At 24.7% G+C, this 27,374-nt stretch overlaps 3 protein-coding genes across 3 annotated transcripts; 1 reads left to right on the top strand and 2 right to left on the bottom strand.

The window, feature by feature from the left end:
- Positions 1–16,176: 16,176 nt before the first annotated feature.
- Positions 16,177–18,992, top strand: K444DRAFT_629664 (uncharacterized protein; the record flags this gene model as incomplete). Its single annotated transcript, XM_024883095.1, has 4 exons — positions 16,177–16,406; positions 16,466–17,482; positions 17,535–17,896; positions 17,950–18,992. 4 exons carry the CDS (start codon positions 16,177–16,179, stop codon positions 18,990–18,992), a joined length of 2,652 nt encoding a protein of 883 aa, XP_024737181.1.
- A 4,128-nt stretch (positions 18,993–23,120) lies between these two features.
- K444DRAFT_471613 (uncharacterized protein) lies at positions 23,121–23,791 on the bottom strand (the record flags this gene model as incomplete). Its single annotated transcript, XM_024872884.1, has 2 exons — positions 23,121–23,473; positions 23,521–23,791. Coding segments are annotated over 2 exons (624 nt in total), but the record flags the coding sequence as incomplete, so codon positions are not given.
- A 1,430-nt stretch (positions 23,792–25,221) lies between these two features.
- K444DRAFT_400147 (uncharacterized protein) lies at positions 25,222–27,092 on the bottom strand. Its single transcript, XM_024872521.1, has 4 exons — positions 27,002–27,092; positions 26,471–26,952; positions 25,672–26,421; positions 25,222–25,621 (listed from the first exon to the last, which is right to left on the bottom strand). The coding sequence occupies exons 1-4, from the start codon at positions 27,075–27,077 to the stop codon at positions 25,511–25,513; spliced, it is 1,419 nt and encodes a 472-aa protein (XP_024737179.1). The 5' UTR covers positions 27,078–27,092; the 3' UTR covers positions 25,222–25,510.
- Between the last annotated feature and the right edge of the window lie 282 nt (positions 27,093–27,374).

Genomic DNA, 27,374 nt, shown 5'->3' with positions numbered 1-27,374 from the left:
AAATTTATTTAGGAAGAAATTATTTATAAATATAATTTATTTAAATAATTTAAAATAAATAATAAATCGGAATTTAAAAAAGTAATAATTTAGGAATTTAATAAGCTAGAAATTAATAAAATTATTATTTTAGTCTATAATTTTAAAGAAAATAATATAATTAAAAGAAAATATTAACTAATTATTTAAATATTTATTATATTTATAATAAATAAAAAAAAGCTTTAGGTAAATTTATTATTATATATTTTATTTATTAACTAAATTATTATATATAAACTAACTAGATTTATTTTCTTTTATATAATTTATAATAAAAAAACTATATTATTTATAGAAATATATTTTCTAATCTAGAAAATATTTAAATAAAATAAAGTCTATAATAAAGAAATATTTCTAAAAATATATATAAAATAAATATAAATAAAAAAAAAAAATATTAAAAAAACTAAAAAAAAAAAAATAATAATAATACTAAAAAAGAAAAAAGTAATTTAATATTACTTATTAGATTTATTTAAAGCCTATTTTTAAGAAAAATCTAGTTTTTATATATAATATTAAATTAATAAATTAAAATAAATTAAGAAATATAAAGCTATTATATTATTAGCTTAGCTTATATAAAGTAAGATATATAAATTAACTAAAAAGATATTATATATTAAAAAAGCTTAATAATATTATATTTTAAAAAATATATACTAGAAATTAATTTAAGTAATTTATTAAAAAAAAAATTCTAGTATTTCTCTAAAAATAAAATTAATAATAAATATTTTAAAATAAATATAGAACTAGAAAAGAAAGTAATTATAAAGTATTATAAATAAAATAATATTTAGGAAATTAAGAAAATTATTAATATTATTATATATATTCTAGAATTATTAAAATTAAAAAAATTAAAATATATTTCCTTTATAAAAAACTAAAAGAAAGTATTTAATAATAAGAGCTTTTCTTAATCTAAAATAAAACTTATTATTTTTAATTTTTTATATATTTTTTAATTTTTTTATTTTAATTATTATTTATAATTTTTAGAAAATATTATTATTAAATTATTATTTTAGAAATTAAATAAACTTTATTATTATTTATTTATTTCTTATTATTATTTATTTATTATTATTAAATAATATTCTTAATATATAAGATTTTATTATTAGATTTTAGAAATTAAATATAAAATATTTTTTTTAGTATAAAATTAAATAGGAAATTAAGAAATTATTTTATAAATTCTTAATTTCGAATTATAATAATAAATAATACTTATATTTAGAAATAAAAAAAAAATAAAAAGAAAAGAAATCTTTTATATATATTTTATTAAACTAGAAATCTTTTAAAAGCTTTATTTATCTTTTTAACTAGCTATTTTTATAACTTATACTAGTCTAAAATTTAATTATAATATTTATAAATCTCGATTTTAACTTAAATTATTATTATAAGTTTTCTTATAATATTTAAATAAACTTTCTAATTAGAAATTATATATAAATAAAATAAATAAACTAGAAGCCTTATAAGAGAAAAAAGAAATCTTATTAAATTTAATAAATATTTCTAAAAGTATTTAATAATATATAATTCTAGAAATTTCTTAAATATTAAATAAATTAAATTTATTTATTTAAAGCTTATCTTATATTAAAAAACCTACTTTTTTTTAAATATAATTATAATTATTCTTAAAACTAATATTAAGACTTAATTAGTATATTATATATTCTTAGTTTTATATAAAAAAACTTTTTTTATATAGAATTTATTTTCTAATTATAATATTATTTTATTATTAAAAACTAATTACTTTTTTAAAAAGCTAATATAATTTACTATTTTTTATTATTAATTTATTTCTTATTATTAAATATTATTTAAGTAATTAAGAAAATACTTTTAATATTATATTTTTAATACTAATTTAGGATATTTAATTTTTTTATATTTTATATTAACTTTAATATTAATTATTTTAAATTTAATAATAGTATTATAAATTTTATTTATATAATCTTATAATTTTTTTTTTTATATATTCTAATATTTTTAATATTATTTTTATAAATATAAATTTTATTTTAAAATTCTAACTAACTAAATAGTTTTTTATTATATAAAATTAATTTTAATAAATACTAAATAAATATAATTAGCTTTTAGAAAAAATATAAATTAGTTTTAGAAAAAGTAATATTTTATTCTAAATTATTTCTTAATTTTATTATTTTAATTTCTTTTTTATTAATATTTATTTTATATTTTTTTAATATTTTTAATATATTTATATATTTTATCTTTTATATATTTCTTATATTATTTTTCTTTTTTTATATTATTTTTTAAATTAATAGAAATATTTTTAAATAAATAAAGAATTAGAATATATTTATATTATAAAATTTATATTATTATTTTTTATATTCTAATATTTTAAATATTATTATTATATTTATATTTCTATTATATTACTTTTTTATTTCTTTATTATTATTATTTAGTTTAATTTATTTTAATTATTTCTTTAATTATATTTTTTTATAATAAAAGCCTAATTTTATATTTTACTTTTTATAATTATTTTTAATTTATAATTATATTATTTTAAATATATTTAATTATTATATTTATTTTCCTTATTATATATATTATTATTTTAGTTTTATTTTCTTATTAAAAAAAAAGAAAAACTCAAATATATATAATATTTTTATATAATTTAAAACTATTTTAATTTATTTTTTATTTTAAAATATACTTAAAAGAAATTTTTATAATCTTAAAAACTTTTAATTTTATAACCTATAATTATTATATTAATAATATTTTTATAACTTATTAAGAATAATAAAATAGCTAAAATATAAATTTCTTAAACTAATAAAATATAATAACTAGTTCTTATAAGCTATAATATTATTAAAAGCCTATAAATTAATAATATTAAAGTTTAAAATATTAAAAAAACTTAAATAGTTATAAAAGACTTATTAATACTAGAAAAAATAATTATAATTACTAAATTTAATATAAATATTCTAAATAAGCTAAATAATATATATAATAAGTTTTTAAAATAGAAAACTTTTATTAGAAATAGAACTAGACTAGAATTAACTAAGAAAAAACTAAAGAATTATTAAGCTAATAATAGGGAATTTAAAAATATTATTAAAAGTATTTCTAAAAATAAATAAAAAAAGCTTAATAAAATTAAAACTATAATAAATAATCTAGAAATTAAAAATTAGAATAGAATTATATTATATAATAAAGCTTTTAGCTAATATATTAATAATATCTATAATAATCTTAATAAAAATATTTATAAAAAGTTATATTTTCTTTTTAAAATAAAAGCTTTAGTATATAAAGCTATTTAGTTAATTAATAAAACTATTTTAGAATATATTAAAAATAAGAAATATTAAAATACTAATATATTTACTAAATTAGATATTACTAAAGTATTTAAGTATATAAAAGCTATTTCGAAATCTAGAAAATTAAAGTTTAAATTACTATTAGCTAATAATCTTAAAACTAAATAATATATTTTTAATATTTCCGAAATTCTAATTAAAAAAGCTTATAATAACAAGGTTTTTTCTATTTTCTAAAATAAGTTTAGAAAATAAATTTTTATTATAATTTTAGTTTTAACTTAATTAGATCTAGCTAAGAAAAATAAAGCTAATTTAATAAAGCCTAATAAGAAAATTATTAGTAAAGCTAATAGAACTAGTAAAACTAGTAAAATTAATATAATTAAATAAGAAAAATCTAATAAAAATAAAAAGTAAGCTAAATCTAAAACTTCTAATAAATAATAAAAATCTAAGTATTAAACTAAATATAAAATTAATAAAATAAAGAAAAATAAAAAGAAATTCTTTATTCTAAAAAAAATATTATTATTTAAAAAGATTTCCTTAATTATATTTAGAACTAAAAAATAAAAAACTAAAGATATTAAATTCGGAAAATTTAATAATAATATTAAGTATATTTATAAAATACTTACTAAATAGTAATTAATATTTATTTAGTAAAATAAGTATATTTTTAAGAAAATATATAATATAATAGAGATTTTATTTTTATTAGTTATATAATATAGTTATATAATCTCTAAATATTTATAATTTATAACTTATTTATATATTATTTTTCTTTTTTTTTGGTTTAGAAATTAATAAATTTTTATTTTTTAATTTTATATTTTATTTATATATTATAATTTTATATTATAGGAATTTATTTTTCTTTATATATTATTTTATATTTTATATTTCTATTATAATAATAACTTAAAAAAAATTATATTCTAAAGCTTTATTATTATATATTTTCCTTATAATTATAGAATTATATTTAAGCTTTAATTATTTTATTTATATAATAATAATAACCTATTTTATTTAGTTTAAGATTTTCTTTTTTATTTATTTTTATAACTATTTTTAAATATATTAAGCTTTAGCTAATTTTATAAATATTATAATTTTATTTTTTATTTTTTTATTCTTTTATTAAGCTTTATAATTTAGTTCTAATTATATTAATTCTATATAATTTTAATATTTTTTATTAGTTTAAAACTTTTTTTTTATATCTAAATTATTACTATTTTATATTTATATTAATTATTACTAATTTTATAACTTATTATAATTTAATTTTCTTTTTTTTATTTCTTTATTACTTTCTTTATTAAATATTATAATTTAGGCTTTAGTTTTATTAATTTATATAATAATAAGATTCTTTTTTAGTTTAAAACTTTTTTTTTATAGCTAAATTATAATTATTTTATAATTATTTTGGTTTTTATTAATTTTATAAATATTATAATTTTATTTTTTTTATTTTCTCATTTTTTCTTATTAAATATTATAATTTAGGTTTTAATTATATTATTTATATAATAATAATAATTTTTTCTATTTAGTTTAAAACTTTTTCTTTTATTTATTTTTATAATTATTTTTAAATATATTAAGCTTTAGCTAATTTTATAAATATTATAATTTCGTTTTCTTTTTTTTTTCTTTTTTTCTTTTTTACTAAGCTTTTAGTTTTAGAATTTAGTTTTAATTATATTAATTTATATAATAATAATATTTTTTATTAGTTTAAAACTTTTTTCTTATAACTAAATTTTAATTATTTTATAATTATTTTATATTTATTTTAATTTTTACTAATTTTACTAGCTATATAGTTTTTTTTTTATTTCTTTATTTTTTACTAAACTTTTAGTTTTAGGATTTAGCCTTAATTATATTAATTTTATATAATTTTAATATTCTTTATTAGTTTAAGATTATTTTTTTATAACTTAATTATAATTACTTTATATTTATATTAATTATATAATAGCTATTTTTATTAATTTTAATTTTTTTATTTATTTATAAAGCTAAATATTTTATAGCTTTTTTGTATTTATTTTTAATATATTAATAAGCTTATATAATATAGAGATTTTTCTTATTCTAATATCTAAAGTTTATTTTTTTATTATAAAAAGCTATTTTAATAAAAACTTAATTATATATATTTTAGAATTATATTTTTTAGAATTTTGTTTTCTTTTTTATATTTTTTTTCTAATTAGTTATATAATATTAAAAGCTTTTTTTTTTTTTTATTTTTAGTTTTTTTATTATATAATTATAAGAATATAAATCTTTATTTTAAATAAATAAAAATAATAAAATACTAGTATAAATTAATTAAATAATAATATATATAATATATAAAGCTAGGGCTATATAATAAATATAAGAAAATATTTATATATAATTTTAATAATTTCTAATACTTTTTTATTTCTTTCTTATTTAATTTTAAGTCTAGTAATTTTTATAATTATTATAATAATTATAAAAGTTCTAATATATATTTTAATTTTATATTTTTAATTTATAATTCTTTTTCTTTAATTTATAGTTTTCTTTTCTAATTTATAGTTTTTTTCTTTAATTTATAATTTTTTTTCTTCTAATTTTTAATTTTTAATTTTTAATTTTTAATTTTTAATTTTTAATTTTTAATTTTTAATTTTTAATTTTTATTAAAACTAGTAATATTTATATAATAATAATAATAATAGAAATATTAATATAAATATTTTATATAATTTTAGATATTTTAATAAATACTTTTAATAAATACTTTAAATAATACTTTATATATAATTTCTATAATATAAAAAAGAAAATATTTCTTTATATTTTAAATATAATTTTAATATTAAAAAAAGTATTTCTTTATATTTTAGATATATTAGTATTAAAAAGTTTTCTTATATTTTAGATATATTTTAGTATTAAAAAAAAGAATTTTCTTATATTTTAGATATATTTAATATTAAAGAAAATATTTTTTTATATTTCGAATATATTTAATATTAGAAAAAGTATTTTCTTATATTTTAAATATATTTTATATTAAAAAATATTTATTAATATTTTAATATAATTTATATAATATAATAAAGAAAAAAAAAAGTATTTTCTTATATTTTAGATATAATTTAGTATTAAAAAATATATTTCTTTATATTTTAAATATATTTAATATTAAAAAGTATTTATTAATATTCTAATATAATTTATATAATATAATAAAAAAAGTATTTTCTTATATTTCAAATATATTTAGTATTATAAAGAAAAAGTATATATTTATTAATATTTTAATATAATTTATATAATATAATAAAAAGAAAAAGAAAGTATTTCTTTATATTTTAGATATAATTTAATATTAAAAAAAAAATTTCTTATATTTTAAATATATTTAATATTAATAAATATTTTTTTATATTTTAGATATATTTAGTATTAAAAAAATATATATAACTATTAGTATTTTAGATATAATTTATATAATATAATAAAAAGAAAGTTTTTTTATATTTTAGATATATTTAATATTAAAAAAAAAGTTTATAAATATTTAAAATATAATTTATATAATTTTAAATATAAAAAATAAAATATTTATTAATGTTTATTTAAATAAAAATTAGACTAGAAATATAAGAATTTAAAACTAGAAATATATATTAGATAAAATATATAATATTTATAATTATTATAATATTTTAAAAAAAGTTTTAAAATTTTATTTTAGAAATATATTTAAGAAATAAATACTTATAAATAAAAAAATATATAATTAGAATTTTGTTTTTATTAGTTATATAATATAATTATATAATCTTTAGATATTTATAATTTATAACTTATTTATATATTATTATTATTTTTTTTTTAGTTTAGAAATTAATTAATTTTTATTTTCTAATTTTATATTTTATTTATATATTATAATTTTATATTATAAAAGCCTATTTTTCTTTATATATTATTTTATATTTTATATTTTTATTATAATAATAATATTTTAGGACTTATTTATAAATAAGAATATTATAAAATTAATAATAGATTTTTTAAAGCTTTTTATATAAAATATATTTAATAATTTACTAATACTTTTTTTATTAATATATAAAATATTAAAAATATTATAAAACTAATTACTAAGATTTATAAAATTATTAAAAATAAGAAATATATTTTTATTATTTAAATAAATAAAGAAATATAAGATTTCTTTTTTAAAATATAGGAAATTAAATAATATAAATATAAATATTATATTTCTAATTAATTTTATTTTAATTTATAGCTTTAATTTAATATTATAGTTTCTATTTCTAAAACTAGTATTATTAATCTAAATATAAATAATTATATTTATAAGAAAAATTATCTAAAATAAATTAAAAAGCTTAGTATTTAAGAACTTTTAAGAATAAAAATAGAAATATTATAGTTTTATTTCTAAAAAAATAATATATTAATATATAAAAATCTTAATAATAGCTATTTTATTTTAGTTTCTTAATTTTTAATAATAGATTTATTAATATAATTCGGGTTTTATAAAATATTAATTATAATTAATATAAAAATAATACTAAAAATCTAGCTATTTCTAAAACTTTAAATAATAAATTTTATTTTAGTAAAAAATATTAGAATATTAATTATATTTTTTTTATAAATTATAAAAAAACTATTATTTTTAATAAGAAGTTTTTTAAAAATATTAATTACTTTTTTATTTTTAATAAATTTAAATTAGAAATAATTAAGAAATTAAATAAGTATTTATTAAAAGTAATAGGAAAAAAAACTTTAAATATAATTTATATAATTAGATAAATAAAGGCTTTTAGCTAAGTAATTTATAAGTCTAAAATTATAAGAAAGTATTAATTCTGAAATAATATATAAATTAAAAAATAGTTTAAGAATAATTTATTACTAAATAAGTCTTTTATTATAGTTTTAATAAATCTAGTTATTATTAAAAATAAAATATATAAAAATAAAATCTTTTATAAAATTATTAAAGCTTTTTATTTAGAGCTTTCTTTTTTTATTAAAAATTAATTTAAGAATATAATAAATAATACGGAATTTAAAAAAGCTATTTATTTAAAATATAATTTATTATAATAAATTTTTTTAATATCTTATAATAAAAGTAAAAATTAAATAATAATTAAAGATAAATATTAATTAATATAAGAATATAGCTTAGTAAATTTAAATTACTTTTAAATAAGTTTAGAAATATAAAATAAAATTATTTAAAAATAATAAGTTTTATTTTAAATATATAAAAAAGAAATTAGATTAACTAATAAAAAAAATTCTAAATATTTTATTATTTCGGATTTTAAATAGGATTTTTCTATTATTTTTAATACTTAAAAAATAAATATAAATAAATAAGAAATTAAATATAATATAATAAGTTTTATTTATTAAAAATTATATTATTTTAATAATTTTAAGATTTAGATTATATAATAAAAATTATAGTTTTTTATATATAATTTATAAAAATTATATAAAAAAGCTAGTTTTTTTATAAATTTAGAAAATAATTCTTTATAAATATTTAATTAATTAAGCTTTTATATATTATATATTATTTATATTTTATTATTTATATTTTATTATTTATATTTTATTATTTATATTTTATTATTTATATTTTATTATTTATATTTTAATATTTATATTTTATTATTTATATTTTTAATTTATTATTTTATTATTAAGTTATATTTTATATTCTAGTATATTTTATATAAGTTTTTATTTTATTATAGTTTCTTTCTTATATTATATAATAATATTATATATTTTTAGTAAACTAATACTAATTAGTTAATATTTATAAATTAGAAAAAATTAAATTATATTTATTTAAGATTTAGTTATTTAAAAATAAAACTATTATTCTAATTAAAAAAATTTTTTATTAATTTTATTATTTATAATTTAGTTATATAAATAAAAAAGATATTTAATCTTATTAAAAGCTAATTATATTATATTAAAAAAAAAATTTATTAGTTCTATTACTTATAATTTAGTTATATAAATAAAAAAAATATTTAATTTTACTAAATACTAAAATAATTAGCTATTTAATTATTTTATTTTATTTTTATTTAATTTTTATAAAACTTTTTTAAAAATTACTTTTTTTTAAATTTCTAAAACTCTTAAGCTTTAAAATTATTAAATTTTTCTAAAATCTTAATATTTTATTTTTTAAATTTTATTTCCTAAATTTCCTATTATAAATAAAAATTTTATTTTAAATATAATATTTATTATAAATTACCTATTTTATAAATTATTCTTTTTTTTATAAATTTATTTTCTTTATAAACTATTATATTTTAAACTAAATATAAGCTTATAAAATATATAATAATAAAATATATTATAATAAATAATTTCTTTATTAGATTTATTTAATTTAATTATTTTATAAATAATAATAATTTTAAAAAATTAATAAAAAAATAAAAAAATAAAATTAATCTAAATTTTATTAAAATAAATAAAATAATTAAATTCTTAAATATTAAGTTATTTTAATATATTTTCTATAAAATAATTAATAATGATTTTTAAAAACTATTTAAATATAATTTTAAGAACTTTAATAAATTTAAATTTCTAGAAATATTATATTTATATAAGATTTTTTAATATAATAATATATTTATATAATAAAATAATAATACTAATATTATTATAAATATTTTATATATTATTATAAAAAAAAATAAATAATATATATAATTAAATAAGAATATATTAATAACTAAACTAGATTTTATTAAGGAACTAATTCTATTAGACTTTATTATTTTTATAAAAAATAAATATCTAAAATTTATTATTTTTAATATTTCTATATTATTATTATTTCTTTTATTATTTCTTTTACTATTATATCTTATACTTTTATTAGATTTATATACTAGTATAAAAGCTCTAGAAATAAATAATATATTTCTATTATTATTATTATTATAATTATATTTAAATAATTTCTAATTTTTTTTAATTATAAAACTTATTAGAGAAATTACTAAAATTTATATTAAAAAATAAAAATATAATAATTTTAATAATAATTTTAATTATAAATTTATTATTTTCTTTAATATTTACTAATATATAAAGTTTTTATAAAAGATACTAATATAAGCTTTTTTTATTATATTAAAAAAACTAGCTTAAAACTATTTTTATAATAATTAATTTTTTTAATATATATATAAAAAGACTTATATTAATATTTATAGCTTTTTTAAAAGCTCTAAATTCAAATATTAAAATTTAGATAAGTAAAATACTATTATATTAGCTTTTATAATAACTAAATTTCTAAAAAAAAAAATATTTAAAATTATTTAATTACTAATTAATAAACTATATTAATTATAATATAGTTTTATATTTAATTTATAAAATATCGAATTTTTTTATAATAAAATTATTATTTTTTATTAAGGTTTCTAGATATATAAATATATAATTTTAGATTCTTTTATAAATCTTAATTAGTTTATTAATAAGCTCTAGTTATTTATTATTATATATAAAAATAAATAATAAACTAATTCTAAAATCTTTTTTACTAATTAATAATACTATTTTTAAAAAAATTTTAAACTATTATTTTTTTTAGAAATTATTAATATAAACTTAGCTATAATTTCGAAACCTATAATAATTACTTTAAATCCTATAATTATAATAATTATATTTTAAAATTATATTTTATATATAAGAAATCTAAATATTATTTATAAAAATATATATTAGAAAAATAGAAAACTAAAAAAACTTAATTTAGAAATAGAAATATTTATTAGTTTAAATTTTGAAATATTTATAATTTTAATAAATACTTTAGTAATACTTATATATAATATATTACTAAAGCTAAAAGTAAAAAAAATAATAAAAATAATAAAAATAAACTAGTAAATAATATTTTTAAGACTTTATTAATAAAAAGAAATAAAAAAAAGAAATATTATCTAGATTTTTATTTTATTTTAATTAAAAGCTTTTTAGCTATTTTTATTATTTCTGTTTTATTAATAATTATAAGTAATATTTTTATAAATAATCTTATTTCTTTTTTTTTTATATATTAAATAATAAATAAAAACTATATTTTAAAGCCTATTAAATTCTTAATAAAAAATATTTAGACTTTTATAATTAATAATATATTAAAATATAATATTTATTATTTTTATAAAATTATAATTAATATTAAAGTTTTTAAATACTTAATTACTAGTTTTAACTAATTTTAAGCTTTTTAATAAATTAATAATAATATTAAATTTAATAAAATTATTAAAACTTAAATTAATATCTAATTTAGTATTAGATTTATATTTTTTATTAGATTTATAATAATAAGTATATTAATTAAATAAGTATAATTTTATATTATATTTTTATTTAATTTAGCTAATATAAATAAGCTAGAAATCTATTTTAATAATCTTATTAATTATTTTATTATTTTTACTAAAAAATATATATTTATAATATAATATTTTAAATACTTTTTTCTATTTTAGAATATTATATTATAAAGCTTTATTTCCGAATTCTTTATTTATAATTCTTATTTTTTTATAAAAATTAAATTATAATATTTATATTATTATTTTAGTTATTTATTTATTAATAAGTTTTAAAATATACTAGAATAAATAAGCTATAATATTAATATAAAAGCCTTTAAATATTTTATAAAATATTATAAATAATACTAGAAATATAACTAATTATTTAAATAATTTAAATTTAATCTAAAAAATAATATTAATTTTAATTATTTTATTATTATTAATATTTTCTATATTTCTAGTAAATTTATATTTTATATTATTTATAAAAGTATTTAATATTAAGCTAGCTAATAGCTTTAGAATATTAATATAATATATATTTAAAATATATTTAAATAATATTAAATTAATAATTATTTAAATTTTTCTAATTAGATTATAATAAATACTAAAAAGTAGTTTATTAATAAGAAATTTATTTAATTTATAAATATTATAAAAACTAAAATTAAGATTATTTTTATAAAAGTTTATAATTTTATTAGAATTATAAAATATTATTATAATCTAATCTAATATATTTATTTTATTATTATAACTAAAATTAATAAAAATATTATATTCTAAATTATTTTTAAAACTATTAATAATTTTATAAAATCTAATAATATTATTTTAACTTTTTTAGTTTATAGTATTTTATTTTAAATAACTAAATATAATATTTTATTATTTATTATATTATAGTAATTAATAATATTTAAAAAAGTAATAATAGAAATTTAGAAACTTTAAACTAAATATTAAATTAGAAATAGTTTAAATACCTAAAATAGTTCTAGTATTACTAATATTTATAAACTATTACTAAATTTAAATATTTTTATTTAATATAAAAAAAATACTAATTAATCTAATAATTAAAATAAATTATATAAGCTAGTAATTATTAATAGGAAAAACTATATATTAGCTTTATTATATAATAATATTACTTTTTATTTAATTTTTATAAAGTTTTTTTATATAGGAAATATTAAGATTATTATTAATAGCCCTAAATTTAAATTTATTTCTAAATCTAATAATAAAACTAAAAGTAATATAAATATAATTTCTTTTATTATTTTACTAAAATATAAAAAAGATATTCTTATAAAATCCCGAATATTATAATATTTTTATAAAATAATAAATTATATAAGAATTTCTATTAAATTAAAATTATTAGCTTTCTAGAAAAAAATATATTTAAAATTATTTCTAGATTTTAAATATTAAAAAAGATATATATTTTTAATTTTTAATTTATTAATAAAATTAAAAATAAAAATATAAAAAAAAAACTCAAAAAATTAAGACTAGTTATTTAAGCTTATAATAATAATAAGAAATATATAATATTAATATAAATATTTATTATTTAATATATTAGCTAAAGAATTATTTTTAGTATTTTTATTATAATAATAAATACTATAGAATTATATTTATATAATATTTTATAAGCTTATATTTAATTAATAATCTTATTTAATTATAATTTTTATATTAATTTATTTTATAAGTTTATTAGAAAATTAAATCTAAAAAATAATTCTATTCTAAAAATTATAAAATTATTATATAATATACTAGAAACTAAAAACTACTAGTTTAAAACTTATTATTTCTATTATATTAATAAGCTTTTTATAAAATAATTAATTTATAACTTTTACTTATTTTATAATAAGTAATTTTTTAGAATTATTAGCTTTTAAACTAATAATATTTTATTTATTAAAACTAATAATTTTATAAAAATAAAATAACTAAAGCTTTATAAAACTAAATTTTTAATTAAAAAATATAAATTTCTTATTTTTAATTATAATTTCAAATTTAATAAAAGTATTATTTATATAAATATTACTAGAATTATTCTTATATAGAAATACTAATATAAAAACCTTTAAATTATTTTTATAAAAAATATTATTATTATAAATAATAAGAATACTATTTATTAAAATCTTTTTATTAAAAACTAATATATTACCTAATATAAAAAAGAAATATATATTATATTAGTTTATTAACTAGAAGCTTTATATAACTTATTAATTATTATTTAAGTTATTAAATTCTCGAAAACTAATATAAAAATACTTAATAAATATATTTAATAATAAATTAAGAATATTACTAGAAAACTAAGATTTATAAAACTAATAAAAAAGTTCTTATATTTAATTATTTTTATAAATATTTTATTTATAAATAATAAAGATCTTTTTTCCTAAATTAGATATATTTTAGTTTTAGTAAATAAAACTAGATATATTAATATTATTTACTAGTTTTTTACTAAATATAAAAGAATTACTAAAAGTATTCTAGTTTTAGAATTCTATAATATAATTTATAGTTTTAATATAAATATTCTAATTAAATCTATAATTAATAAAATACTAGAAATAAAATTATTATTAGTTATTTATATAAATTTAAAATTATTATATAAATACTTTATTAAATTAGGTATTATTTAAAAGAAATATTTAATAATTAATATAATATATTTTTACTAAATATATAAATAATAAAAAATTATAAAAATTAAATAAATTAAAAAAAAATTAAATTTTACTAATTCTATAATAAAATTAAAACTAATAAATATTTTTAAATATCTAATTAATATAAATATTATATAATTAGATATAAAGAAATAAATTAAATATAAATAAAATAGAAAATAAATATATAAAATAAAAAAATATTATAAAAAAAGAAATTATATATAAAAAACTATAGCTTTTAATATATAACTAAAATCTTAGAAATAATATAAATATATAAAGTATTTAGAAAATCTAGTATTAAACTAAATTAGAAAATTAATATATAATTAAAAAAAATACTATTTTTTATATTTTTCTAAAAATTATATATATAATTATAAAATATAAAATATGAAATATAAATAATAAATAATAAAATATAAAATATAAAATATAATTATATAATTTTATATTTTATTAATAATTTAATTAATAAATTAGATTTTTTTAAATATAATAAATTTAGAAATTATATATTAATATTATAATATTATAATTCTTATTTCTAAAAAAGAATTTTACTAATTATATATAAATAGTATTTCTATATTTATATAATAGTATTATATATTTTTAGTAAATTAATAATTAATTTTAATTTTAAATTTTTTTTATTTATTTAATTTTAAAAAAAAATTATAAACTAAAAATTTATAAAAAGATTTAATTTTAAATTTTTAAAATTTAATAAAGCTATTTATATTAATTTAAAATTTAATAATTAGTTTTAAATTTCTAAATTTAAAAAAATAATTATTAAATTAATAACTTTATTAATTTTTATTTTTATTTTTTTATTAGAAAAATATTTTAAAATATAGCTTTTAATATAATTAAAATTAATATAATAAATATAATATTATAAGTCTCAGTACGGCGGTTTGAGCCCCCGAATTCGGCTGGTTTTGTCGCTGTTTTACGCACCCTCGACCGCTCGCTTAGCCCGCTACGGCGCACGTGCCTTCGCTCGCTTGTCGGTCCTCGTCGGCCTAAAGCGACCTCGCAGAAAACCGCGACCCTCCCAATCCTGCTGTCCTTCACCTTCATTCCATCTCGCTGATCCCAGAGGTGACCGAAATGGCTCCCCTTCTCTCATCAGCCATGGCGGAGCACAACCCCCCCCTGTATCTTGATAGCTCTCTGAGCTATATATGTTCTTGTAGCCTCCGCCCATCCTCTCCAGTTCTGCAACGATCAGATTCAACTTTGAATGCTGCTTCTACCCTGCGCTTCATTTTCTCTCTCTCACAGGCGTCGGACTCTCAACTTGTCTTCTGCTTCCTCGCCGTTCTGGACCCTTCCCTTGGCCGCGCTTCCCTCTGCGAAAGATTCTCGAAGCTCGCTCTCTCTCCGCTTCCCGCGGCCTCGATCCACCACTCTACAAACATCATATCTATCATTGAACGCTCATTGTTAGTGCCCTCACTCCCCCCCCCACTGCCTCGCTCTCTGGCTAACATCCTCGAAGTCGACGTCTCGCTATCCCGAACGCCTCTCGAACTCGATTCTCCTCGCAAATAACCCTCCACCTCTGCCCGCCCCCTCAGGGCTCCCGACGGGACCATGGCCCCCATGATCCCAATTCGAGCGGAGGAGACTCTCAAAACCATCGAGGATGTTCTCGAGCGACGGAGGGACACCAGCCGGATATTGAAGGAGAAGGAGAAGCAGATGCTCAGCGGGGAAGACTATCAACGTATGGAGGTTGATCTGAACAAGAAGCAGTTCTTACAGCCGCTGGACTCCGATAATACCAAGGCCAACGTCTACTACATCCGGCAGAAATTTATCAGGTATGCTCGTGCGACCTGGATCTTTGGTGACTCGACCAGGTTGGGCTAACAACAGGCAGATACTGTGACCATCGTCGTCTGGGGCATTGGCGTACAGCCATCCTCGGGCAGAATTGTAACAAGGGAAGGATGATGTCGTTCCTCCACTGGATCTGCGAGACGTATCTGGCAAAGAAGCGGAAGAAGGGGAAGAGAAAGTCGGTCAACCAGTACTGGCGGGATTTCAAGATGCTCTATCGCCGAATCAATGGCGCCTTTGTGGATGCGAACGATTCAAACGAGGTCGTCAAGGTATGTAGCCCTCTTCCTACGGTGCTCTTCTATCGCATGCTGATCCTCCGCGCGAAGTACATCAACGGCACACTGAAGGTCAGGTTTGAACTGGACACTACGTCCAAATCCAAGCCCGTGGCTGGACCAGACGACCTGCTTCTCTTGCTCGTCCAGCACTGGGCTCGGGATGAGCACGTCTTTCCCACCGAGGACGACCGACACGACGTCGCCACGATCCTGCTATTCCAGTCCTATACGGGCGGTCGACCCGCCGAGTTCGTCCACTCCTCGAAGGGCAAAGCCAGCGAAGACCCTCTTGGGGAAGCAGAAGAGACGATCGAGCATAGACGGCCTCGAGAGGAAGGAGATACACATGACGCCAAGGGTGCCGACGCTGACGATGGCCTGGAGTACGACGATGACAGCGATGCTGCTGGTGGTGGTCCTGAGTACGACGACGACATCCTCTTCGACTCTGACGACGACGAGACTGCCGACGAGGATGGCCTCTCCGACGAAGGCACGGACGAGAGCGCCGGCCGCGACAGCGGCTACAGCAGCGACGGGACCGATGTCGCTATGACGCAGGACACCGACGACTGCTGCCCGGTCAAGGTCGACGGCGCTGGACGGTCGGTGCGGCAGAACCGCGATGCGGGCGAGGCGGTGCGGAGGTGCAAAGCGCTCTGTTACGAGGACATCTGCCTCTGGATCGTCAAGAACCCGAAGAAGGGGGAGCGGGACCTTCTAGCGATGGAGGTCCACTTGCGGCACCACAAAGGGGTGGATAACAAGCCCAAACCGTACGTTGCTCCTCCCCAATGCCTGCAAGCAGACCCAGGCTAACTCGTGCAGCACGACGTTCCTGTTCCGGGAGAACCCCCTCCCCATCCTCTGTCCGATCTCCCACATCTTGACTCGCGCGATCCGCGACGACGCGATCTTCGTCGACGGCTACACGTCCGCCGAGCCCTTCTTCGCGACAAACCTGGGGGGTCAGAGGATGCGGGCGATGAAGGTGCACTGGAAGCCGGAATGGCTTACGCGGCCAGTCTTCCGCAGGTCTGTCCGGACCGTGACTTGGGTGAAGTCGCAGACGGAGCCCATGACCTACGCGACCTACTGTTCCTACATCGACCGCCTGGGGAAGGACACGGGCTTCGAAGACAAGCTCACCACCTATTGCTTCCGCCGAGGCACGGCAAACGCGATCGACGGTATGTATCTCGTCTCAATCTCATCTCTCTCTCGCTGCTAATGGTTCTCTTAGGTGTCGCATCGGATGCGGTACGCGACCAAGTCATGAGGCACGATCCCTTTACCGGAGTCTTTAACGGTGCGTACATCAATCACACGGTCCGGTTCAATGTGCAAGACGCCTTCCTCGAGAGTGATATCTCCGATGATGGGCTCACCCGGGCCTTCACGCACATGAGTATTCGCTGCAACCCGGGCGCTCCAAAAGAGGTCCCCAACGGGGTAATGGAGCGCCTCTTCGCAGCGGATCCAGAGATTGCAGACCTCGAGTGCCGATTCAAGGCCTTGGCTACCGAGATCAAGTGGGATTACAAGTTCATCAAGCGGGCGCCGAAGGAGAAGCGAAAAGAGTACGAAGACCTTCGCAAGCAGCTTACGAATGCGAAGAAGAGCTTGAGAACCGAGATCGAAGAGGCATACCGGAAGGATTACTTCTTTCAGATCCATAATGAAATGATGAAGCGGCAACTGCAGAGGCACCTGGACAAGACCGCGGTCGAAGAGGATCCTGAGGATGCAAAGGATGTCGAGCCAATTATTGAACATCAGCTCGAAGAGCGGACCCGGCTACAGGAGGTTCTTTGCGATCTCTCCAAAGACCTGAGCCCTCAAGCCATCGTCGCCCGAAAGGTCACTGCCATCAACCTCATGATCGCGCTCGCCTCTCGACAAGAGTTTCAGACTCGCAAGCCGCGGTCGGCTCCCGCCTCCAAGGATCTGGTCAAAAGAGGATCTCCCGCTGCCGCTCCCGCTCCCGCTCCCTTCCCACCGCCTGATGAATTTCCCGTCGTCTGCAAGAAGACCCAATGTATCATTTGCATCGGAAACGAGCGGCTTCCATACAAGCAACGAATGCGCACCTTTAACCGTGTTTCGCACATGTGGGACCATGTTGAGGATGTTCATTTACGCCACGCACCGGCAGAGCAGCGGATCATTTGCGACCATCCTGTGTGCAAGGCTGAGGGGTTGGTGCTCAATAACGTAATGCATTTCAAGAATCACGTGGCCACGGTCCACAAGATCGACCTCCGACCCAAAGTTTTCCCTTATTGATTTTTTTATCTTGCTACTTCCTTCTTTAGTCATTAAGACCTTAATCTACCTGAGATTTATTTATGGCGTTTGATGTGGCCGGGAACTAGAGTTACATAAGCACGTGATATATAGAGTGTATATTCAAAGAACAAAGTCCGAATATACGAACCTAACGTGGAGGAGAGGGATGCTAGTCAAGTAATCTGCGGCCGAGGGTTTGTAGGCGATCATAATGGCATACAATGAAGAAGTCTTGAATCAAGAGCCGACCCTACAAGCCAACACCTTGTTTCTGTACTTGTTCATATGGGTAAATCTCGCCAGAGAAGTCTTCACTCAATTGAATAATTATAGGATATGGGAGCCAGCTAGTCCCCGCTTTTAATTATTGTGACTACAAGTCCCTCATTAATGTCAGAGCCTCAACGGTCTCACGCTTCATCCTCTCGAGCTGCTCCTGTCCTTCCCCATGATCCACCGTCTCTTTGCTGTTCTTTCCTTCTCCAGACAATCCCTCCAAGGCGTTTTCCTGCGCTGCTAGCTTCCTCAGGAGAAAATCCCCTACCGTGACCGCACCGTCACTCTTTTCCAACTCTTTGTGAAAGCGCGATCTAGCCTCTGCTCTTCGGAGGGCGCGAATTTCGAGCTTTGCCTTGCGGTCTTCGCTTTCTAGACGGCTTCTCTCGATAGCCTTCTTCGTAGTGAAAGTGGTTCGACGAGATCCATTTGAAGCTCTCCTGAGAACGTCATCCGGTACTTGGATTCTCGGTAGTGCCATGGTACGATTCTTAGAAGTTTTGTGGTCTGGGGATAGAGTATACACATAGTGACAGCATTGGCGTATATATTCACGCTACTTGTTTGCCCCATGTCTCTGCCCCCTGTTTCTGCCCCCGGTCTCTGCCCCCTGTCTAGCTCTTACCACTGGTAGGAAGCCGGGATTCGATTTGGTTCCCCACCTGATTCCAATTATAGCGGTGGAAAAGGGAGCCGGATCAAGCTCCGCGATATTTCCAATGTTTTGCTAATAAATAGGGGCCGTAGTCAGAGCTGATCCTAGTCTTGGGCTCTCCCTTTGCTGTGGGGTAGTCGTGTTTAATGATCTCCCGAACGGCCCGTTCAAAAGATCACTCTGCTACACGCGAGAATCTGACTTGCTAAGTTTCTAATCCTCTGTTCGTGGCCATTTCCCTGAGCCCGAATATGGCTCCAGATATGTACCTTCTTGCGAAACTAGAATAGCTATAATATATAATTTCTAGATTTATATATAATACTTGGATTTTTATAATTTTACTAGATTAATTTTTTAATTTCTTTTAAGAAAATAATATAGAAATACTAGATTTAATTATAGAAAATTAAAGTTTTAAATACTAGAAAGTTTATTAAAATAGTAAAGTATAAGATAAATTTTTTTTATTAATTACTTATTTTATTATAAATAGCTAAAGAATTATTACTATTATTATAAATAGAATAATTAATATTTCTCAGGAAATATTAGAATCTTTTCTAAATATTCTCTATAAAGGCTATAGATATATTATTTAATTATTATATAATAGAATATTATATAAATCTAAAACCAGGATTTTAATTATTATTTAATTCTATATATACTTTATTAAAAAAAGAACTTAAAATTCTTTAAAAATATTTTAATATTAGTTTAAAAAAGAAATAAATTTATTATTCTATTAGTCTAGCTAATACTCTAATTATATTTATTCTAAAGAAAAAAAGCAGCCTATATTTATATATTAATTACTAGAATTTAAATAGAATTATTATTAATAATTAGATATTATTACTATTTATTAATAAGATAATTATAAGGTATTTATTAGTAAGTAATAAAATAATAAAATGAATTAATATATAATAATTATATTTATAAATAATTAAAGCCATTTTAATATTATTAACTTTTTCTAATTTATAGGCTTTTTTAATTAAGATATTCTTTCTTTTATTTATTTTCTTATTTTTCCCTTTATTTTCTTCTTTTTATTATTTCGTTTAGTATTTATTAATTTAAAAAATAATTTATCTAAATTAGTTTTAATATACTTTAAATATTAAGCTTAAGGTACTTGAGAATTATTTATTATTTTGGGCTATATTTTATTAAAGACTATTTACTTTAATAGCTATTTTTAAGGATTTTTATATTAGTAGCTAATAAGATAATAAAAGCCGATTTTAACCTTATAGTTTAATTATATAATAAAAGGCTAGAATCGTTTCTCTTTAAACCTAGCCTCTATATAACTTTATTAAGAATACTACTAGTAAAAAGCTCTCAGGTTATTATAATAACCGGAAGAAAGCTCTTATAATAGCCGGGCTTTTAGAAACTATTGTGACGGCTGGTGTCACATGGTTGATACGGACGTGGTTTCAGCCAAAGGGGTTGGTTTCAGCTAAGGTTCCAAGCTATGGTTCAAACCAAGCTCGCTTCCAAAGCTCGGCGTTTCAGTGGTCTTGGCCATACCTACTTATCCACTGCCACACCTCACTCCTGTCCTCCTTAGCTTTAAATTCTTAAGACATTGGAAATCATTGATCTTTGAGCCTCGTTCCATTGCTCTGTTCCTGCCGTCACAACTATAATCTGCCAGAACCTTTTTCCTATAAGCCCCGGGCTAGAAGAAATTTCTTAGGAGATTATGAGTTCTATAATAAGATTTCTGGGAAGTAAAGGTATTGCGTAGAGACATAGTCCGCACGGCCCTAGAGCGGAAGTTCCCTTATACGGAGGAGGCAAGTGACTACTATATTATTAAGATTACTAACTTGATATGACCATATAGAGTTCTGCGAGGTAGACATAGCACTCATTATCCGCAGCCGTAAGGATGGTCAATATTTCACTTATAATTCTCTCAATCTCGAGTCTTGGCTACAAAGAGCAAATTGTAAGTTCCCGGTTTGGAGGTCGGAAAGGCGTTATTAATAGAGAAGTAGTAACTATTATACCCGCTACCGGTGAACTTGCTCCCACGTGATATGGAAGCCAAGCGTAAGAAGAATTTGGGACATATGTAAAGGTTTGGGTCAAGGTATAGATAGAAGGGATTCCTCGCTGAAATAATTTAATCGAGATCACATGATGTCCAAAACGCGTCGTCCAGTGACACATAGGGAAATTTGGGATATGGGAAGAATTAAGACATGAGAAAGATAAAAACACTAGAAGGAGAGATATATGCAGAAATCCAAGTTCGTAGTGTTCGACTTTGTTCTTTGAACATTTATTAACGAAAGAATATATCATATGACCAACCCCCCTTTTTCAAGTTTACGCGACTATGATCACGTGAGCGGCGACGGATCTGCACTACCTCCGTAGCTATAAAACACCCACAGAGATATCGTTGCAGTGCCGAATTATCTTCCGTCTCCTCGCAATCCTTCCAACCACGTACTGGAAATTTGAATGTCCATGAAAGCTACAATTAGAAGCCTAGATACAAATGACGACCAATATTCACCAACTTTTCCGTTCCTTTATTGACAATCCTTCCCCGCGCCAGTACCGCCGTCATGGAGCTAGTGTGCATCCTCTCTCTTCGGTTTGTTCCTGGGTAGCATTCTCGAATTTGACCTCGTGGTCTACACGGCCCGGCAGATCAGTGCAGGGTCAAGTTTTTCGCGGTGGCTAGTTGTCATTACCAGGGCGTGAAGCTCGGGTTACTTATTGCGGGTCTCAGTTCTCGGAAGCGATGAAAAAATGGCAAATCGCATTAGATCATGTACAAAGATATGGAAGCTTATGCCCCCAGGAGCGATGGGAACGATGAAGACAAATACGGGAGCGTTGTCGAGACTGGAATTTTGTTACTTAGATGTTGCACATTATGAGACTCGGCTTTTTATAAAGACTGTACCAAGAACTAAAAAATATCTCGCCGATTCATGGCTTGTATATGAGCGCCTTGACCTGCAGCTCCACATCTTCGCTCATCCGTGCATAATCCTATGTCCAAGACCAGCATTTGCTGATTCGTTTGCCTCTACACTTTAATCAAAACATGCCTGAGCGAGTGTACAAATTATCTTCTCGCCCAAACTTTCTTGATCAAATACAAAGATTTCTGGCAGTAGGAACTCACTCCGACCCCTCCCCTCAAGTTCAAGAGTCATACCAGAAAGTTTAATAAACTGCGCCTCGCCTTCAACTTGAATATGCACTATTCCCACCTCTATAAACTTTAACTTCGTATAAAGTAGCTTTCCAAGAGGGCTTGCAAAAAGAGTTATGGCCTCAAGTTTGTCGGAAATAGCTCTTTGGATACCCCAACAACAAAGCGCTGTTCCAACACCCCCCCTTTTATAATCGGGGTGAGTCGCTAAGGTCGTTAAGCTCAGGTGCTTTTCACCGTACTTCTTATCGAACCAGTGCCATTTATATTCGCGATATGCTCGAAAAGCTTTCATTCTAGCTGGGCTAGCATCCTTTCGATCGAGGCGATCAGAAGTAGGCTTTACTATATCTTAGGTTAGCAAAGTCATAACCCTGCTCTCCGTCTAGGATATATACGTGGCTTCGCCTCGTCAATAGCCTTTAAGCGGGATCTTGGAAGTTGCCATATTGCGAATGCAATTACTTTTGTTTTGTCCTCAATATGCAATTCGGCTACTATAATACAGAACCTGCCCTCTCTTTGATCTGCCAAATATTCGTCGTATCGTTTGCGGGTATTTTCTTTATGCTCTTCGGGGTAGTCCTCAGCAAATTGAAACCGGTAAGTCCATGCTGGATCTAATGACATTGATAGTAGAGCAATTTCGCTAATCGCTTTAACATCGGATTCTTTAGCTTCTCGTAGTATCAGCTCGACTTTCATAATTTCTTTAAGAGGCTGCCCCTTTTAGGACGCAAAGAAATCAAACTAATTTTATTAAAAAATTTTTTTTGGGAAGGATACACAAGCGTCCTACTTGAGTGAGTATGTGGGGAAAGCAGACAAGAAATAACGATTGGCAGATGCAGGAGTAGTCATATAGAAAATCACAATGACTAAAGCCCCGGCTTATGCATGCACTCGTGGAACCACCGTGGAGGCTCTGAGGCGGGGCTGCGAGAATCCTTGCCACATCTATCACATCCATATGCATCCATTCCATATGCATCCACTCCACATGCATCTATACACCTTTCTCATGCCCAGTAAACTCGCTGAGATCTAGTTTCAGAGATGCTTTTAATTGAGTGGTTTGTACGTCGAGCGGGTACTTGGGTTGTTATATGGAAAAATCGAAGACATCTGTCCCGCGCCAGCAGGGAGTGCGGCTCTGCGTAGCTTTCTGGCAGCGAATAATCATGAGAAATATGCACGTAAATGCATATGGATATAAATGCATATGGGTGTGAATGCATATGGGTTTGAATGCATATGGGTGTGAATGCATATGGGTGTAGATGCATATGGGTGTAGATGCATATGATGCCCCGGCTGGTGCATGAACCCGTGACAACCTCCGTGGTGGTGGGGCGGGATTGGCTGTAAGTCCTTGCCCATATGCGTCCACATCCATAATGCAGAAAGAGGCTGAAAATGAAGCCTTTAGCACCTGGACGATATGGTTTGGCATTGTCCCAACCCATCCCACCATGCTAGTTTCTGAGTAACTCTAGATTGAGCGGTTTGTAAATTACGTAATTGTAAGTGAATTACTATTTACAGAAGCGTGGAGGTTTTCATTCGGATCAAGATTCAGTCACCCTTAATGTGGTGATGGGGAAACGGTTGTCACGTGAACGATCGGGGGAAGCGTCATCCTCTATTAGCAGAAACAATTGGATATAAATCACAACTAGAAAGCCAGCACATGGAGAACATTCTGAACATCCCTCTTCTGGTTCCAAATGTTCATTCTCTGCTTTGTCCTCCACCTTCCCGTCACTTCATCCCACACTCGTCATCCATCAAATTCCAAGCATCTTCCTAGGTCGGTTATTGTTCAGTTTCCATCACTTCATTTGTGACCTCCACTTCATCCTCATGCCGTAATCTGAGTGTAATTATCCCTTCTTTAACGTTTGTTTTAATAAACTCTTGAGCATTATTCACGCATTGAACTGAAAATGCCCCACTGATCCATGCTTGGAAGAGTAGGTGAGAATGATAACATGCCTACCATTTCTGTCATTTATGCCCCTCGATTGTTCTTTCAAGAGAGAACCCGAATCACAGATGTCCACAGGTGGCCGCCAAATTTCCCCCTTATCACCCGCGCCCCTCTCCACTTAGCAGCTGGGCACATGATGAGACTTTCTTCATAGCACAAACTGGAATGCGTAAAAATAAATAAAAAAGCACTCACTACCCTGTTGGCTCTTGGTATCTGTGGCTGATCCCACTACAGGCTCAGCTTTGATTCGTGCCAATTGCCTCACGCACTTCTTCTCAAAATGCGTGACAAGCAAGAGTTCTACTTCTGCGATATTAATGTACATCTAGGCAAGAATGAAGCTGTTGCGTAAGGTCCTATTAATAACATTTCCTCAAAGAATAGGCACCGGGGATTTACATCTGGATTTGCATCTGCTTTTGCACCTCTCTCCAATCGTCCTTGACCAAAGATAGATGCTGTTTTTGCCATAAGACTTCGAGCAAATATAACGCTCGATCAGCGTGCTGTAATTCATGTCAGTTTATCGATAGAATCGACTAGATGGGGTATATACCCAAAGGCTAGAAGTAGTTTTAGCTTTCAATTTCCGTCGAATTATATCCTCGGCCATATGATTATTAAAAATGGCTACGCCGGCCATAAACAACCCCCAATAAATGCCCATCTCCAGACCACACTCCTCCGGGGTCTCTTCCGCAATCTCTAGAATATCTTTGATAGCGTCAATGTCCTCTAACTTCTGTGGCCCCCGACCTCGAGGATCGAGCATGTGATTTAGATAGAGAATACATCCTTGTACACGCGACCTAATACTAGAGAACGCTTCTTCTCTGAGAGTTTCTGGCACGGTGAGTTTCCGATTGTGACCTTGTCTTCGCCAGTCGTTCCTCTGGTCTCGTATTGAAGACGGGCAACTCTGCCACCATGCGAGTAATTCATCGTGAATTTTCTGTGCTCTTTCGGCAATGACATCTTGCTCCGACTGACCCATCGACTCGGATGAAAGGTGGGAGAGCTTAGCCATATAAATCATTAATTTGTGAGAGTAATTTACCACAGCAGTATCAGTCTCATAGTATGGCCAAGGGCGAAACTTCGAGTTCTCGGAACTGTCTTGACTTGCGTCATCATCAAGCCAGTAGTCACCTCTAAGGAGAGGGCCAGCACCGGAAGAGAGAGATCCAGATATGTCGAGGAGAGAGAAGAATCGAGTTAGGTAGTCGGCCCTTGGGCCGCCTCTGAACTGAATCAGGTCCCTGGCTCCTAGAAGATGGGTAAGCCAGCCATTGTCCGAATATAATATCTATAAGAAGTGAGCTAAATATCTTCACGGGTTAACTCATTTCTATTACCTCATATATACACAAAAGCAGACATGCCCCTAATGTAGCATCTGAACGCACTGTTCGAGGATCCGAGAGTGTTCGGAGGAGCGTTCGAGATAATTCAGAAAGAGCCCGTGAATAATGGGCATCGGCTGCAATGTTATGCTGATGCTGAGGCTGACTTCTTGCCAAGTGGCCCGCAGCAAGCGCAGCCATTGAATGGAGTAGTGCTGAGGATGAACCTGCAAGTGGGACTAGTTCATCTTGGAAGGGGTTCCCGTTATCGTCATTCGAGTAGGCGAGAAAACGACAGCAAAATGTGGTGAAGTGACAAATGTAAGGTAGTGATGCCGTGTCGAGGTCCTGAAGTCCAATGTCAGGGTTCCGGATGTAGAATCCGGTGACTGCCAAATCACCCCAGGTGCATTCACGTTGCAGTTTGCAGCATCGTAGACAGTGAGGCTTTTCCTCGCCACATTTGACTTTCCTCTTGCGACAAGTTAAACAACCTGAAGAAAATTAGCCAGGGCGCGAAAAACTCCTGGAAGTCGGTCTCACCCGTCTTTGTTCGAGGCTTGCCCCCTTGCGTGGTTGACTTGGGGAATTCAGGTTCTGTGGCATCGGCTGGAGCCATCTCAAATCTGGTTCTCAGCTTTGTAAGACGGGGCATCGCCCCAGGAATGCGCATGCCCATATAAATATTAACGACAAACACAATTGGCGGGGAGGGGTGCAGATGAGACCACCCCAAACCGGATCTGGCCATGGGCCCGTGGCGCATTGTGGGGGCATTGTCCGACAGCGCTGTGGTACCTGAAGAGAAGCATCGGCACGATGTTTCTAGGGCTTAGGCGCTAGCATCGAACCCTGGGAGGCCTGTAACTTCAGCGCCGTGGCGTCCAACCCTGGCGTCCAACCCTGGCCGCTGCAA

Source organism: Hyaloscypha bicolor, assembly GCF_002865645.1.
Source record: "Hyaloscypha bicolor E unplaced genomic scaffold K444scaffold_61, whole genome shotgun sequence".
NCBI lineage: Eukaryota > Fungi > Ascomycota > Leotiomycetes > Helotiales > Hyaloscyphaceae > Hyaloscypha > Hyaloscypha bicolor.
This window is presented reverse-complemented; position numbering and strand designations above follow the sequence as displayed.

Bases quoted from the DNA above. Each gene is read 5' to 3' on its own strand.
- K444DRAFT_400147 (XM_024872521.1), bottom strand. From the start codon at position 27,077: ATGGCTCCAGCCGATGCCACAGAACCTGAATTCCCCAAGTCAACCACG. The intron at 26,422-26,470 runs GTAATAGAAATG...CACTTCTTATAG, and splicing joins TGCTTTTGTGTATATATGAG to ATATTATATTCGGACAATGG. The intron at 25,622-25,671 runs GTATATACCCCA...CATGAATTACAG, and splicing joins AAACTACTTCTAGCCTTTGG to CACGCTGATCGAGCGTTATA.